This window comes from Clarias gariepinus, chromosome 19, assembly GCF_024256425.1.
Source record: "Clarias gariepinus isolate MV-2021 ecotype Netherlands chromosome 19, CGAR_prim_01v2, whole genome shotgun sequence".
Classification (NCBI taxonomy): Eukaryota; Metazoa; Chordata; class Actinopteri; order Siluriformes; family Clariidae; genus Clarias; species Clarias gariepinus.
Window position 1 is genome coordinate 2,376,156 of NC_071118.1, and position 17,081 is coordinate 2,393,236.

Genomic DNA, 17,081 nt, shown 5'->3' on the forward strand with positions numbered 1-17,081 from the left:
AAAACATACTGTACACACACTGTGTTGGTGTTAGACCAGGCGTAGAGCACTAGATCCTTAATTCTCTGCTTAAGACATGAATGCTATAAGCCACCCGACACCTCAGCAACCGTACACCACGCTAAATAAAACATCGGCTCGAGGAGTGAAAGAGAGGAAACACAGATAAGGCGTTGTCCTCACCTGACCCTTCGGAGCGGCCGTCTGTGCCAATAAGGGGTACGGTGATGGCGGCGGCGGCGGGCACACCGTCCGCAGGCATGGTCGTATAGACAACAGGCAGCGACTGAACCACTACGGGGATGGTCTGCAGCTGGCCCACTTTGCCCGAAACGTTCACTGAGGGGATGGTGTGGATGACATGCAGGATCTGTTGTCCTCCGACGCCCTGAGCCGAGGCCAAAATGGAGCCCGAGGACGCCAGGACGGCCGGGAGGGTGGCGCTGGTGCCGATGCTGCCCATCGCCGGGGCAGGGTTAACCGGTGTCACGGCAGGTGTGGCGGTGATCGGTAGCGAGGGACGGGGTTTGTTGAGGGAGAGGTCCACGGGTTCGGTCTGGTCGGCGTCTGGCAGGTGGGTGCTGATGACGCAGAGGGGAGGAGGAGAGGACTTCAGCTTCAGGTCCGTCGGCTCTGGGCAATCGTCCTCAGGCTCTTGCTTCTGCAGAGAGAGAGAGAGAGAGAGAGGAAAAAAGTCAGTGTGGAAACAAAGAAACAAAAAGCAGAACAGGAATAGAACCAAAAAAGCAGAAGAAGAAGAGAAGTGAGATAAAGATAACAGAGGGCAAATTGTAGGGCAAAAGAGAAGACGACAAGGACAGGGAGGGAGAGTAGAGCTGGGGAAGATGACGAGGGGGGGGGAAGAGAGCGAGAGATAAAGAAGACAAGGAGGAAGAGATGAAGATTGATAAGAAGACTTGAAAGAGACGAAAAACAAAAAGCGATAGAAGAAACAAAATCAAGATAGCTTGAAGAAAAGCCAAGAAGAGAAGAGAAGTAGAACTCTTCCAGTTCTGGAACAATGGTCGTCCTGATGGGGCCTCAACGCTGCAGAGGAGCCGGCCTGAACCCTGGCATCTTTCCAGCACCACACACACACACACATTCTGTCTAACTCAGTGGGGGGCTATAGTTTTTCGCGTCAACGTATTCAGAGGAAGTGGAGTTGAAGAGTTTTCCAGATCTTTTCAATTTAAGTATAAAATTTAACCCAAATAACACTCTGGTTTCATTAAAGATGTCTCACACACACACACCGGCTTCGTACACAGCCTCAGTTCACGCATCGTGAATGAAAGTAAACAGTGTGTGTCATGGAGGCGCAAGCGAACAGCGACGGAACTCCAGGGCAAGACTCTGAAACTGAATAACAAAGAACTCGATCTGTTTAATTCCCCTCACAGGCGGCCTGGAGATAAAGAGGCCATGAGGTTGAGGCTAGGTGCCAGGAGGGAAAAAACGTGACAAAAAGGAGTGAACGAGTAGGCACAGAGAGGAGAGAATAAAAAAAAAAAAAAAAAAGGAGTGGGTGGGAAAGGCCTTCGGTTACCATGGAAACTAGGAGGTATCAGCTGAGTCATTTTTCCGCCTTGGCTCCCGCGTTCCCGCCCTCCCGATTTTTTTTATTTATTTTTTTATTCACTATGTTCCTCCACCCTGTCACCTCACCCCGCTTTCCATCTCCACCCTTCCTCCACTCCATCTAGGAGTTGAGGGGAAAAAAAAGAAAGAAAAAAGAACGAACGCATCGATAAGCGTCCTCGTTATCAGCTCGCCGTGCGTGACGCTAATCGAGAACGTTTCAATAGCTGTCGCCGGACGTGAGACAAGCTGATGTGAGCGACGAGATAAGACAGAAAAGTACCGGCAGAGGAGAATTCACCGCTCCTGGAGGGAAAAAGGGAGGGAGGGAGGAAGGAGTGAAAATGTTGGAAGTGTGCGTGAAAGTGCAGAGAACGAACGAGTGCAGAATGCAGCTTGAACGTTCTCCAGCGTCCAGTGGAGTGTCAAGCAAGGCACGGGCTGCCAAGAGGAGAGAGAGAGAGAGAGTGATGTTCTCATCCAGAGCTCGCTCAGTTAGTGCCAAGCTCATACTACTGACTGCAGTGGAGAGAGAGAGAGAGAGGGAGAGCGCGAGAGAGAGCGAGAGTAAGCATGTGAGAGAGAGCTTTATCAATGTTCATCATTTCATTAAGTGTTTAAGGAACATTCCAGTGTTTCTCAACTTCATTCGTCTTCATTTATTCATCTTTTATACCGCTTATCCTGTTGCGCAGGGTCGCGGGAGCCTGGAGCCTAATCCCAGAAGACTTGCATGTCTTTGGACTGTTGGAAGAAGCCGGAGCACTCAGAGGAAACCCACCAAGCATGGGGAGAACATGCAGACTCCATGCACACACACAGACCCAAACAATCCAACCCTTGACCCTGTAGACGTGAGGCCTCCGTGCTAATCCAAAAATATCGATACACATCTTTATAATTTAAAAAATGTAAAAAAAAAAAAAAAAAAAAAAAAAGAACACAACTGGTGCTCTTATGTCAACTCAAGGGTTGGGGGTTCGAATCTCATCGCCGTTTTTATGTGCGTTCTCCTCCCTGTGTTTGCCAGGTTTTCTCAGGGTATTCCAGTTCCCTCCTATAGTTCAAAGACACACACTGTACGCTGATTGGTGTTTTCAAACTGCCTGTAATGGATGGATTGGGTGTGTAAGTGTGTGCAGCCTGTAACGAGGTGGCATCCCACCCAGGCTCCCTTGCAGCAACATGATGGCATTTTATATATATATAAACACACACGCACAGTACTGTGCAAAAGTCTTAGGCACCATATTACGTATATGCTGTACCAATTTTGTAAAATTTTTATATGTTTATCATGTCTGCATAATTATGTTCAAAGTCATTCAGTATTTTTATATATAATTTAAAAATTAATAAATAAATAACATTGCAAAAAAAAATATATATATATATATATATATATATTTATTTATTTATTTTTTGCAATGTTATTTATTATATATAAGATATATAAAAGATATGGTTATTTACAAACAGATACAAAAGTAGCTGATTAAATAAATTATATATATATATATATATATATATATATATATATATATATATATATATATCACAGGATCATGATCTGATATTTTTGTTATATTGTCACATCACTTATCTCACCCAATTATCTATGTATTAAATTTATTGACTTTTTTCATATATTTTTTAATTACTTAATTACAAGCTAACATGATCTTACATCTCCTAAATTGTATTTTTTTCCTCTTATAATAATGTTTTTAGTTCTTTAGTAACAGTAATAGTTATTATTATTATTATTATTATTGTTAGTTGTAGTAGTATACTCTGTACTAATACTAAGCACTAATACCAGGACTATGTAAGACATACTGTATATTACATCCATTATCTTTTAGAATCTCACTTTTTATAAAAAAAAATTCCCACGCCCTATTTGACTCCTGTTTTTTTTTTAAATCACTGTGTATACGCTATTTAGGGGGCGTGGCCTGGTCTCCCAGCACCACCTGCCACAGCGTTTCCCAAACCTTTTAATCGTAGATTATAAACGATGTGCGACACCCAAGCTTTAGCATCATGGCCGTCATGCTAACAAAAAATCTTTTTTTAATAAAAAACATTTTTATCTTCATTTTCAGTCCAGTTTCACTACAGACTTGATATCCTCGAGGAACCAGCGGCGGTTGTGTTCAAACGCCCTCTTCGCAAACCGAGCAACCTCACGTGGGGTCACGACCTCCAGCTAATCGAAGTGAGCATAATCCTGTTGTCCTCCTCTACCAAATCCCACCGTACGTCCATATTAAAGCCGGTGGAGGTCAGAGGGTCTGTAACCGGGGCAGTGTTTTTAGAGAAGGTCAGTTTACTGAGGGATTTTTCACAATCAGGAAGATAAACTCACACTCACGGTTGGGGCAAATAAAACTAAACTCATCCAGCTGTAGGAAACTGAAATGTGTCGTGCGCCTTAAGGCAGCGTTAAAGCGTATATACGTCTCGACTGTGTGCGAGCTGCAGAGCCAAATCCGTCCAAACCAGAATAGACTCTCCGCTGCTGACACGGAGCATGTCCTGGTGTGTATCTATATACAGTCTAGTGCTTTATTAATGCTACTTTTAAACATAGCCCTGAGGATAAGGTTTTACAAAGTATGATGGGTGTTCAGGTCAAAGGAGATCCTGGGAGGCCAGCGTTTTCAATCATGGCTCCGGAAACTGCTGAGAAAACTTTTATCCGAGCACTGATGAAACGCTGGAATAAGTGCATTAGTGCAGCAGGGGATTATATAGAAGAATAAAGGGAGGTTTTAATTATCTACAGTCCCGCTATGACTTGAACGGCCCTGGTTTAATTTATTCGTCGTTAAAGAACAAACCCACACCGATCTTCATAGTGAAAGCATTTCTAAAAATATTTGATAAATATGTGTGTATGTATGCATGTATGTATGTATAAATAAATAAATAAGCTTCTTATCCATCTTATGAACAAATTCATCTTACGATATTGAAAAAGGAATTGCGAACCATTTATGATCCTCTACAGTAAATCAGGGAAGAACCCCGACAAGCCCACCCCAGAGCCTGGAGGTCCAAGGCGATAGCGTTAACCACTACGCCACCGTGCTGCCCAGCGTTTGCTTGTTTTTTTTGGTTTATTTTGTTTTTGTTTTACTGTTTAATATTCATGTTTAAAATAAAGTGTTTATCATTTAATATATCTTTTTTTTTTTTACTTATGAGGCCATTTATTTATTTTTTTTATTATTATTATTATTATTTATAGAAATTAAAAAATATATTCATTTAGTTGTTTTTTTGACTCGCATCACCTTTTAATGTTTGGCACAACTTCAAATTCCGCCGATTTACATCCAAAGTGTAAAATGTCAACTTGGCCGCGTGTACTTAAAGTAAAACAATTTTTTAAAATTCAAAGTTTATAATAATTTGTCTCTTCATGTCAACAGTGACAAACACCGTATTTACTTTATAAAACTTGTATAAAGACCATTAAATAATCACTTTCTGTAAATTAAATTTTATTCAAATTGAAATTCTATTTGTCACACACACCGTCATACACACGACGATATGCAGTGAAATGCTTACATGTAGGGCGGCACAATTTGCTAAACGAAAGAAAAAAAGAAAAAGAAAGAAAAAAGAAAGAAAAAATCCCAATGCCGCATTTTGCGATTATGATTTAAACTTGGATATGTAACTATTGAACATGGCATTTTATATTCAAATGTTTTGATCTAAGCCAACAGCAAATAACTGGACAAATTATCTTAGTATGAGGATGTTTGCTGATGTTTATCATCTTAATATTATAAGAAAATTCATACTTAAATTATTGACAAACTCTACATAAATTCCTGTAATAAACTGCAGCCTCACGCGATTAAAGAACTGCACATGCCATATTGCAATTTCGATTCATTTTGTAAGGAAGTTTGTGCAAAACTTTTTTTTTTCTTTTGGGTCAAAAATTGAGCACAAATTCTTTTCCAAGTTTTTCTAAACATACGCTACAGACTGAGGAAGATAAACGCTTCTCTGCTATAATGAATCTGTTCAATAAAAGAAGAATAAACACCTTTAGATTTGAAGTAATTAGTAAAACTCATTTATTTAATACGTCACTATCTCACAATTCGCTTTTAAAGATTTTCGATTCGAATATGATGAACAAACATAGATAGAACGTTCTGACTCCCTGAAAGATAATGAACAAATTCCGGTACTCTATCAATATCAGTACAGCTTGTTGAATGATGGTTTATTTTTCTTGGTATCTCCTTCATTCCATGAGCAATGCCAAACCCTTCCCTGTTGCTCAGCTCCACTAAAGCAGTTTCACTCCATCCATCCCTCAATCACAGTCCAAAGTCAATCTTACGGCGGCGTCAGACACCAGATGTGTAAATGTAGCGTTCGTCTGCACTGGCCTCCGTCTCCTGGGTGGGGTCGCCCATTAGTCAGTTTGCCATGTGATGTGCCAGAGTGTGAGGAGAGATAGGGATGATAAACTGGAGGGGGCAGGGAGGGATGAAGGGTGCGGCTGCTGAGGGAGATTATTAATGCCAGGCAGAGGCTCGCAGAGGGAGTGGTAGTTAGCCGCACCCTTTAACAACACAGCAAGACACTGACACTTTGTCACACTGCAGTGGATCTCACTCCATACTCCATCCAGTCTTAAGAGTCATCAGGTTCTGTACCAAGCGGAGATCGTTGTAATAATGCAGTCGTTAGTTTAACAAAAGAACAGAATCGTCCTAAAAAGTTCTCATAAGTGTTCAGTAGGAAATAAAGACAAAGCAAAAAGAAATCATACAGAATAAAACTATTAACACGACTGTAAGGGGAGTTCAAGTCAAACCGGGACTTTTGGCTGTACAGAATAACAGAAGAGTAAAATCACTAATGCACTCATCCCACTAGTGCTTGGATGCCATCAGTGTAGGACGGTTTTCTCAGTCTGCTGGGGTCATGATCGGACTGCCTGTCTGAAACGCTGGCCTGCCAGGAACTCCTTGAATAAGGTCAACAAGGACTGTACTGGTGATGTGGCAATAACTCCCAGTAAAGTTCCTGTAATGCACGAGTGGTGTTGGGGAATGATCGTGTATGCAGTTCACACAGACAGATGTGTCTCTTCCGAAAGTTGACGACAAGATCACGGAGTCAAGGATCAGACACGAATGTTCAAGGGAACGACTGCAGTGGGTTCCGAACCACCTCGACCAGGATCATCGTTCACGGACGTACCGTACGGTCTTCGTTAAAACGTCTGCACGGTTCGGATGTTCATCACAGGTCCCGGTTTGACTTGAACACCCCTCATACTATAGTGAGTCACTGATCACAAGGTTAGTGTTTAAACCCCACCTCCTGCTCCAGGGGTGAAATATGATGGCTGACTCCGCCCTCTGATCCTAACTTCTTAAGTATTTCACAATGCAGTAATGTTTATGTGACAAAGACTTACTGTAACCTGTAGTCTATCAACTATGATCAAAGGCGTTGTAATTTAAACTAAACTGAAAATGAAACATTAAAACCTCAATGAAAACTAAAAGGGCTTATTACGACATCTCACCACAAAAGACGTTTAAGACTGAGATCCATTATCAGAATCAACTTTACTTTAGCACGACAAATATGTCAAAAAAGGGACAAGAAAAAAAAACGAGAGTACGGTTATGTAAAATGATGCCAAAAAGGCAAAAAAAAAAAAAAAAAATACAAGCAAATCAGGAAGAAACCAAAGATGTGAACGTTAAAACATAAACTGGTTGATCATAACATAAAAAATATATAATCTTTGGCATTTCCCTTGGAATAAATAAAGTATATATCAATCTAAAAACATCTTGTTCAGATTAATTACCCAACATTGCACGTACAATTCATAACATCTCTCATAAAGTCTTATATATTTTATTTGTAACTGATAAGGTTCGTCTAACAATCTAAATCATGCAGGATGGAATTGACGTACACTTCCGGTATCTCACACTGCCGGGCCGGTAAAAAAAAAGTCGGCTTTCAAGAAGGGTCGAATTATTGTCCTGCGTCCAAAAGACTGGAGCGGAGGCAAAACTGTCCAAGACGTCTCCGGATGGGAGACGAAGTTGTGGAGCTACAGTATGTTTAATAGTGAAAGACAGAGCATTTCCAGACACACACACACACACACACACAGTGTGATAAGAACACAGGATTGAGACTAAACAGCTGTGTGTCCATAAAGCAGTTTTCTAGGGAGCATAAAAACTGGACTTTGGGCTGATGGGAAAAGGTCATGTGATCCCGATTGACCCTGTTCCAGAGCGATGGGCGTGTCGGGGTAAGCGAGGAAGCGCATGACGCGATGCACTCATCATGCATAGTGTCCACTGTACAAGCCTCTGGAGACAGTGTTATGATCTGCGGCATAAAGCGAAGGACTTGGGCGTATTTATCTGCTTTATATAAGCAAACATTTAAAGCGTGTGTGTGTGTGCAAAGGAGGCAAATAGTAGTAAAAAGGGTGTGGAGCATGTGTTGTGCATGAATGCCCCTGTTAGCTTTAAGATGAGTGCACACAAGGACGTGTGCGTGTGCGTGTGTGTGTGTGTGTTCCCCTGCAGGTATATAATCTTCAGTGTGTACCTCATGGCTAAAGGAGTGGAGTGTGTAGGAGTGGGAGTGTTGTGAGGGGGTGGGATAGCGTCAGGAGTGTGTGTGTGTGTGTGTGTGAATGTGTGTGTACAAAAGGAGGGGTGGCTACATCACAGCCTTTCCAACTCCCGCCAGAGCCCGGTTGCCATGACTACGGCAGAACGGAAGCCTCCCTCGATATATCCTATTAGGGCCTGGGCGAGACTTGGAACGAACAGATAAAGAGGGATAGAAATGGAAAGGTATTGAGGGAGGAAGACAAAGAGGAAGCTGAAGCTGTTCTGAAACACACACACACAAAAAAAAAAAAAAAAAAAACGAAAAAACCATTTTAAAAAAAGTGTTTGTGTGTGTAAGTTGATAAAATTTTCACTCCATAAAGCCCTGGGATGCGAGACGGCGCCATCTCACATCGTGCTAATATTTAGATGCTTTACGTCCATAAGGGCCGTACAATTCGTTCGAACAGATTTTGGCGTTAGGCTCAGCAGGTGTGCTTCCAGAAGAGCTATTAGCACTAATCAGGGTTGCCAGGTTTCAGCAAAAATCTAAAAAAAAAAACACACCGTGCTGAAACTAGCTCACAAATTATATTGGCACGTTTTCGTTCTTAGCCTTTGCACGAGAAACAAGGTCACCATGGTGCACACGCATTTCTAACAAACGCCCCTTGTATTATCCATCCCATAATCCTCCTTTGCCTCTGCCAATCGAATCTTTGCTTCATAACTCAACACGGAATTGGTTCTGTACACCATGGACACGCTCACACTTTATCCTGATCATCAAAACCTGCTGTGCCACAGTTTCATCAACATCAAAGGGCATGTATGCTGATATACCTAAAATGTACTATTTAAAAAAAATTACATTTACATTTAGATGAATCTCCAGTATGTGTGGTCAAACAAACAAAATAAAAAAACAAAACAAAAAAAAAAAACAGAAATCCTGGTTTCTGTCAATTTTGCTTTCTTCAAATGTGACCTCATATAAGACAAGCCCCTCCCCCCGCCGCCGCACAGCTTTGAGGTTCTCTGGAGAGACGCGGCTCAGGAGTGACGCATTTGCACGGACACTAAAACGGAGCGTTTGGAAGAGGAGTGAAACAGATGGAGGTTGAAGTATGAAGCAATGCATTATGGGAGAGGCATTTTAGCTTGAGCATTAACACATAAAAACAGGTACAAAAAAACTGTGCTGTGTTAAAGAAGGTATTTAAAGAAATATTAAACTACAGGATCTTCAATTGTGAACGAAACAAAGTCATCAATGTATTAGATGAGTATTGCATTGTGTCAAGTTGTTGTACATAAACCTTATGTTGTCTTTTAATTTTGTCTGTTAATTTATGGGTGTTAGTTTTTTCTTTCTTAGCTCGTCAGCTAATTAGGTGTCTTAATTTATGTTGTTAATGGTATGGTTTATAAATAAATAAATAAATAAATAAATAAATAAACAAAAAGCAGCCCATGCTGATCCACCATGCATGGGGCAGCGCGAGTCCTGCCCCAGCATACATGTGACATCATTTGCCTTTAAAATGTCTCTGACTGCTAATCCTTAAGTGAAGAACTCAAGACGTTGAGTTTATCCTTAACAACATCCAAGCCACACCTCTTTCACCCCCAATCAATCTCCGCCCACTTACCCAACCCCCCCAATACACATACACACAAAACCCCACAAAGGCCACTCACCACCGTGCACTCCACCTCCTCTGGCTCAGGCTTGATCTGTATGGATGGCATCTCCTCGGAGGACTCTGAGGTAGCAGCGTTGGATTTCTCAGGATTCGGCTTGCACTGAAAGGCAAAAGCAGGTTTAGTCACATGACCGCCAGAACAAATAGCAGGACGCTCGATTAAAAGGTACAAAGCAAAGCAGCATAAACGATGCTGATGAGATCAACTCGATCCAAGAAAAAGAAAGAAGTTGCAATACAGATGCAAAAAAAAAAAAAAAAAACAGAGAGATTTGGATAGAAATACAAATCCAACACACCCATGAGAAACATGATCATGTGAAGAGAAGGAAAAAAAGGATGCGGAAAGGCTGAAGAAGAGAACACAAACATGTGACATGTTACCTTAAGCTATCTGAGCTGAACCTAGAACTTCGGGTTTAAAGAGATGAAATGAAAACATTACTGCCCTTGAGATGGAAAGAAAAAGACTGAAAGCAAAACAGGAGCAGGGAGGAGTAGTGAGAGCTCCTAGAGAGTAGCCTCCCTCTCGCAGCTCAGTCAGTCACACCCTGTTCTTTTAGAGGACCGAGCACGAGAGAGAGAGAGAGAGAGAGAGCACAATGTGGTAATGCTTAGATATGGGCCGGATGCTTGGGGGTCATGTGACTGCAGCAGATTCCACACAGAGGTGTGGTCACTAATCAGTCAGGGTGTGGCTGCACACCATGTGGTCCTCATTCTGACCTCACACACACACACACGGGGAAAAAAAAGCATGCATGTATACTCGTTATTTATATTAAGGCATTAATTTAAAAAATGCTTAACGTAAACATTTACAGTACACGTAGACGTTTATTAGCCGAGTGCAGAAGTGTAAAAGTTTGAGAGAGAATGAGAAGAGTATTTCTCCTGAGATTAACCTATTCCTGAGCGAGTGCGCGTATCTGTGATTGAAATAGCCTGTATGTGTGTGTGTGTGTGTGTGTGTTAAAGCTCCCTGGGGAACTTGCACTGTGAGTAACTTAAGGAATTAAAAAAAAAAAAAAAAAAAAAAAAGAGGGGTGGGGTGGGTGTGACTCTACTCCCCAGCAGGAAGTTACACAGCAGGGAGGGGCTTGGTGTGCAGAATGGCCATGAAAGGGATTAGAGAGAGAGAGAGCGAGCACAATCTAGGTCATGGATTCAACTCTGTAACACCCACACGGCCACAGCCCCGCACCCCAATGCAGCCTGGGTACGAACGACTGCCTGGGATAGCAGCGCTCTACTCTCTTACCACACCCACCCCCGGGCCCCCTCTCATTCCTTCCTACAGATAGAATGAACTGCATGCAAACATATATGGTTGCAGACTTTAATTCAAATCAATGCCTGTAGCCACAAGGCATGGCTACGATATTACACCGCCGTTATATCCGATATCCAGTACTCGGATTGTACTAGATCGGTTTATAATAAGACCGGACCTGCCCAAATACATGAATGTATCAATCAAAACTATGACAAAAGAGCAGGTTTATTATTCTCTCCAGGAGCTCTAGTAATCAAGTAATGAATCCACACTGATTTGTGCGAGTGTCGCGAAAGGATCCGATATTAACTGACACCACCGGGAAGTCCCGCCCACTCCATCCTCTCGGATTTCCACCACAGTAGGTGGAGAATGATTTCCGTTCGTTAACATCTAATCGATGTACACTTGACTTAATGGGGTTGTGAGCCGATGCGGACATTACGATTTTTGTTTTGATTTGATAGCAATTATTTTTATTGTCCGATTTGTCTCAAGTAGCTACATTTATTATAGATATTGCTAGATACCGCTTTTACCTACATACAGGGTCGCGGAAGGGCCTGGAGCCAATCCCAGGAGACTTGGGGCATGAGGCAGGGTACACCCTGGATGGGGAGCGAATCCATCACACACACACACACCGGGTAATTTGGGAATATCAATTAACCTAATCTGCATGTCTTTGCAATGTGGGACCCACGGGGGAATTGAACCGGGACCCTGAGGTGCAAGGTGACGGTGCTACCGTGCTGCCTTGAAGTATTCAAAATGCATTAAAATATTTAATATGCATTGAAATGCTGTGTAACTCGTGCTGTTGATCATTTAAAATGTCACTTCCTCTTCCCATTCAATTTTCTGTTCACAGTCCAGGTAAAGGTGAAAGACTCCTTTATTGTGCCATCCGGCACATCAGGCAGTTGGTTAATGGAGATATATCCGTCATTTGGGTAGCAGTTCCTTACAGGGTCGGGTTGGCAACTTGACGCCCAATTGTATCTGAGCACTTTGGGATGAAGGACCTTGCTAAAGGGTCCAACAGTGGCACCCCGCCAGTTTAATAGGTGACATGAACGCACCGGCGCTCCCAAACTCGAAGCATAAGAAGAAGAAGAAGAAGAAGCAGTGATAATCTTGCAAAACAAGAGTATTTAGCAAGCAAGGTCGGATCTTATGTAATGGTTTCCTTTTGCTGCAAATGGTCAAGTATGTTTTAAAAGACTTTCAAGGTCAATTTTAGATCAGTTAACATGTGGAAGTTTACCTCAATCATTTTTAAAATTGCGAATCGAGTCGATGAATTTAATCGTTCGACAAAAGTTTGATCAAATTGCGACATTGATCTAATCGCACAGCTCTAGATCATTGGAATGCAGATTATTAAAAACATCAGCCATGTGGACAGTATGGCTCCAAACTGAATCATACACCGGTCAGCCATAATATTAAAAACATTACCAATAAAACCACCTGGAAACCTCCAACAGACCTCTGTGGTGTGCTGTGGCATCTGGCTCCAAAACATTGGCAGCGGATCATTTGGGGGTTCTACGTGGCAGGGTGGGGCCTCTGTAGATCGGACAGCACATACCATGAGTGCTTGATCGGATTGTGATCTGGGGAATTTGAAGGCGGGGTCAGCAGCTTTGAGCTCCTTGTGCAGCACGCTCTGTTTCACTGGGTGTTCTGGTGCGTTTCTATCATAGCCAGCTGGCACTGGCACTTTCCCAGTGATTTGAGCTGCATTGGCTTTTATGTGGGATCAGACCTTATGGGCTGGTGTTTGGTTCTCAACATTCTGTCATCAGTTTACTGCTATATAATTGATAATCAGCATTAATGAGTTCGTGTTATGACTGTTCACTTTATATGAAAATGTACTATATGGAACGAAAAAATAAATCCACCACCTAGCTGAGATCTTTCATTAATCATCCTTTGCTACAAACAGTTTCCGACCACACGGCTAGGCTTCACTCTCCTTAAACCTGGTGACCATGCTATCCTGTCTTCCAAATAATTAAAATCTTTCAATGATTAATTTTAATTAGAGATCATTACGTCAACAAGTGCAGTTCTTCAGAAAGTCTTAAAACAGGTCTGACGAACAGTAATTGATCGTGAAAATGAAACCATGCTGTGATTTACAAGTTTTTATTAAGCAATCTGGAAAAGTAGGTCCAAACTTTTGTGCCAAAACATGGATCGAAAAATAAATTTTAAAAAAATGTCTTTTATTTCTTCTTGAAATAAAATTTAGAGTTTGCGATGTTCTCCAAAGACATGCAGATTAAGCTAATTGGCGCTTCCAAATTCCTCAGTGTGTATGAGCTTGTGTACCCTGTGATGGATTGGTACCCCATACAGAGAGTCTCCTGCTCTGAGTCCACTTGGAAAGGCTCCAGGTCCCAGCGACCCTGTACAGGATGAGCTCTACAGAGAATGATTGTGAGAGAGTAAGTGTTGAAAGCCATTTATCTTAAATCGCACTGATGAACTTATAATAAAACCTGTTCATTATCTGTAACGCGTTTGGTTTTGGATGTTATTCAGGATTCAGCATGGCAGTACAAAAATCAGGATCGACAAAACACCCTTTTGCTCTTTGGTTCCCGCAAGCTATAGAATCAGGCGAGGAGGAAGAACTTGCTAAAATTCCACACGATGCTAAATTCACAACACGCCCGCAAAGCAACGACTACAAATGACTTCCATTACTTTCACTGCAATGTAATGTCTAATTACATACAGCGCTATCGATTTGTCGTTCAGTTGACACTTTGCCAATAGCTAAACTCAACCCGAGAGCCAATAAAGACTACAATTAGGGTTCTAAAGAATCTACAGCATGTCATAACAAAGAAGAAGTGCAAAGCCCGCGCTTCACAACACCAAACCTAAAACTAAAACGGTCACATATTTACATACATAATACATTTTATCAGTAATTCACGCATGCCAAATGTTAAGACAGGAAATACAAATCCTAAGTGCTAGACGTTACATCTTCAACATCATGATGGAAGACTTTAGAACTAGTAAAAGTCTTCTTAATAAATGAATATTTTCTTCCTCGGTTCAAAGGATTAGTCAGTCAGTTTTTCCAGGCGTTCCTCGTGGAAGCTCTGAACGACCTCCCAGCAGTTAGTTGAGTTTCCTGGACACCACTCTGAAACACTTTTAATCCCGACCCACCCAGAGCACCTGACAGGACGGCGTCCTTCTAAGTCTGATAGAAAAAAAACAAGCATTACTTGAAATATTTTACAAATGGTGCCTCGAAGAAAGTGCCCTTTGCCTGGTGTTGTTCAAAAGTTACATATACTGTATGGAACAGAACTACATTTTATACACACATATCGGTACTCTATCTGCTTTTAAAGCCTGTATGTTTCCAGCAATAATAAGTATATCTTCTCATAATGTTGTAGAACCTTGTAATGGTTCTGTTTTTTTTGTTTTATTTTACATCACCATTTGGCTCCACGCATCACTCAGAAGGACTAGTTGGACCACCTTACCAAAGCACCACTCACTCACTCATCTTCTATACCGTTTTATCCTGTATTCAGGGTCGTGGGGACCTGGAGCCTATCCCAGCAGGCCAAGGGCACAAGGCAGGGTACACCCTGGACAGGGTGCCAATCCATCACAGGGTACACACACATACACACACTACGGGCAATTTGGGAATGCCAATTAGCCTAATCTGCAGGTCCTTGGACTGCGGGAGGAAACTGGAGTACCCGAAGGAAACCTACGAAGCACAGGAAGAACATGCAAACTCCATGCACACAGAGACAGAAATCAAGCCTGGCCAGGAGTCGAACCCAGACCCTGGAGGTGCAAGGCGCAGTGCTAACCACTACACCACTGTACCGCCTACCAAGCACCAACCAAATGGAATTTTTAGGAACCTTGGGTTTTCCATAAATGGCTGAACTGAAGGGTGCGTTTGACTGCACGGTTTGTAAGACTTATGCAAATGGGACTTTAGGTAAATATGCCACTCACAATAAATATGTTTAACATTTTTACCCAATATATGTGATCATGAATTTCTTATTGAGCCATACCTCACATCAGTTGATGTGTGTTTTATACATCAGTAGTCCTGAATGTTGTATCCTGTCAATTCCAAACAGCAACATGGCCTTAAAACAGTGGGAAATCAATCTAATAACCCCTCATTCACCATAAAAAATATATATATATAAAACAAAAACTTAACCGACTATAAACCTGGCCACTTCGAGGCGGTGGGAGGTCAGCGGTTTAGTGGAGATCGAAAGCCGGTAATTTCCAATCCATGGACAGCCAGAGAGTCACAGCTGTGCCCTTGAGCAAGACCTTTATCTCTCAGCTGTTTAACACAACGTTTGGATCGTATCCTGCTTCACATGTAAGGCACTGTAAATAAACCCATCTGCCAAAAGTATAAAGAGAAGCTGGACTCGAGGAAGGCGTATCTTCTTGTTTATCAAAACCTGAAAACCTTTATAATAATTTCGCACGGTTATTTTGTTCTTTCTCGGTTATTAGAGGTATGTCTTTCCCATTGCCCAACCTGAGGTATATCTGGGGCACCAATTGGGTTAAGAAGTGCTCAATCTTTTTGCTACTTTCCTACAAGAACGTCAACTTTGAAAAACCAAACCAACAACCTTCATGAACCGATGTTTGTACTTTTGTAAAGTTGTTCCAGTCCATTTGCTAGAGAGGGGAAAAAACAAAACAAAACAAAACGAAAGCTAAACTCACCACGTGAGGCCAAGGGCGTCAACTTGTCAACCGTAAGGCCGCTGAATTTGTCTGCGTTCAAGGCAGCACATTGCACAATCAAGTAACCTGAGCTGGAGAGTGAGCGCGCTTCACCCTGGCATGGGGCCTTAGTCGACCCACCCCCCTAGAAGGGGGGGGGGGGGATATATGCTGGGTTCGGGGGGGGGGGGGGGTATGCTGGGTTCAGGGGGGGTGGAGTTGCAGCGCAGGCAACTGAGCAGACGTTTACCCCCTTTATTTTACCTGGTTTCCCGTTTTCTCCAATGAGAATCGAAGCAAAAAGAACAAGAGTTGCCCTTTACATGCACCACCATCTGGACGTTGGGGCTGGGTGGGGTGGGACGGGGTGGGATGGTATGGCGATCATGGGAAAGAGGGAGAGAGAGAGAGCGAGAGAGCATGAATGACAGCTTTGACACAAAGGGTGGGACCAGTTCGAGGGTCAACAATTCAACCTTTCTCCAATCAATGCCAGTGGGGGGGGTGGTGAGTGCTGTAGAGATACTGATGATGAGGAAGCCCAAAGTGCACCGACGAGCACCGCAAAAACATTCAGCAGACTCACTGCAGCTACCCTGGAGCTCCGCTGTACAGCTGTCAGGAATAACCTTCAGAAACCGAGACTCGTGGAAACTCCTGGCCGGGTCCAGGAAGGTTAAATTTGGCAGAATGTTCCCGTGGCCTCGGATATGTTTAAGCGCAGCGTAATAATCTGCTAATAGTCCAACTTACAGATCAACTGGAGCAAGAAAAGGTTCAACTTCAGTGGGATTAGGATGAACCAAGTGGAACGAAATTTCCATCCAGTTGAATGAGATGGATAATCCTTTCCCATAATCCATTCCTGTTAACTCGTCTTATGTATTTTAATCTATTTAAAGGGCACCTAGAATGTAAAATGATTTTTTTTTTGTCATGTTCAGACAATCAGGACTCTATTAAGTGTGTGTGCACGTGTGTATATATGAAAAGAAATCATAAATAAATCCTGTTTTTTCAATTGTTCTTTTTGTTTGTTTGTTTATTCATTTTGGTATTGGCAATGGTTAAACAAAACAATTCGATTTTCATACTAGTGTGACCTCATATAAGAAG

At 42.2% G+C, this 17,081-nt stretch overlaps 2 protein-coding genes across 7 annotated transcripts in view; one reads left to right on the top strand and one right to left on the bottom strand.

Moving 5' to 3' along the window:
- LOC128507330 (mitochondrial fission factor homolog B) overlaps positions 1-17,081 on the top strand; it is a 232,928-nt gene that overhangs the window by 138,080 nt on the left and 77,767 nt on the right. The window lies entirely within an intron of this gene.
- The window catches only part of klf8 (Kruppel-like factor 8), a 42,788-nt gene that overhangs the window by 13,506 nt on the left and 12,201 nt on the right, over positions 1-17,081 (bottom strand). For 2 of the 4 annotated variants that reach the window (XM_053478114.1, XM_053478117.1), the window contains exons 2-3: positions 9,921-10,025; positions 184-661 (exon numbers count right to left, since the gene is read on the bottom strand). In XM_053478114.1, coding sequence (XP_053334089.1) covers positions 184-661; positions 9,921-10,025 — 583 coding nt within the window. Of the gene's footprint in view, positions 1-183; positions 662-9,920; positions 10,026-10,309; positions 10,463-15,965; positions 15,985-17,081 lie in introns of those variants that run through there. The other 2 variants (XM_053478118.1, XM_053478116.1) reach the window with 2 other exon arrangements.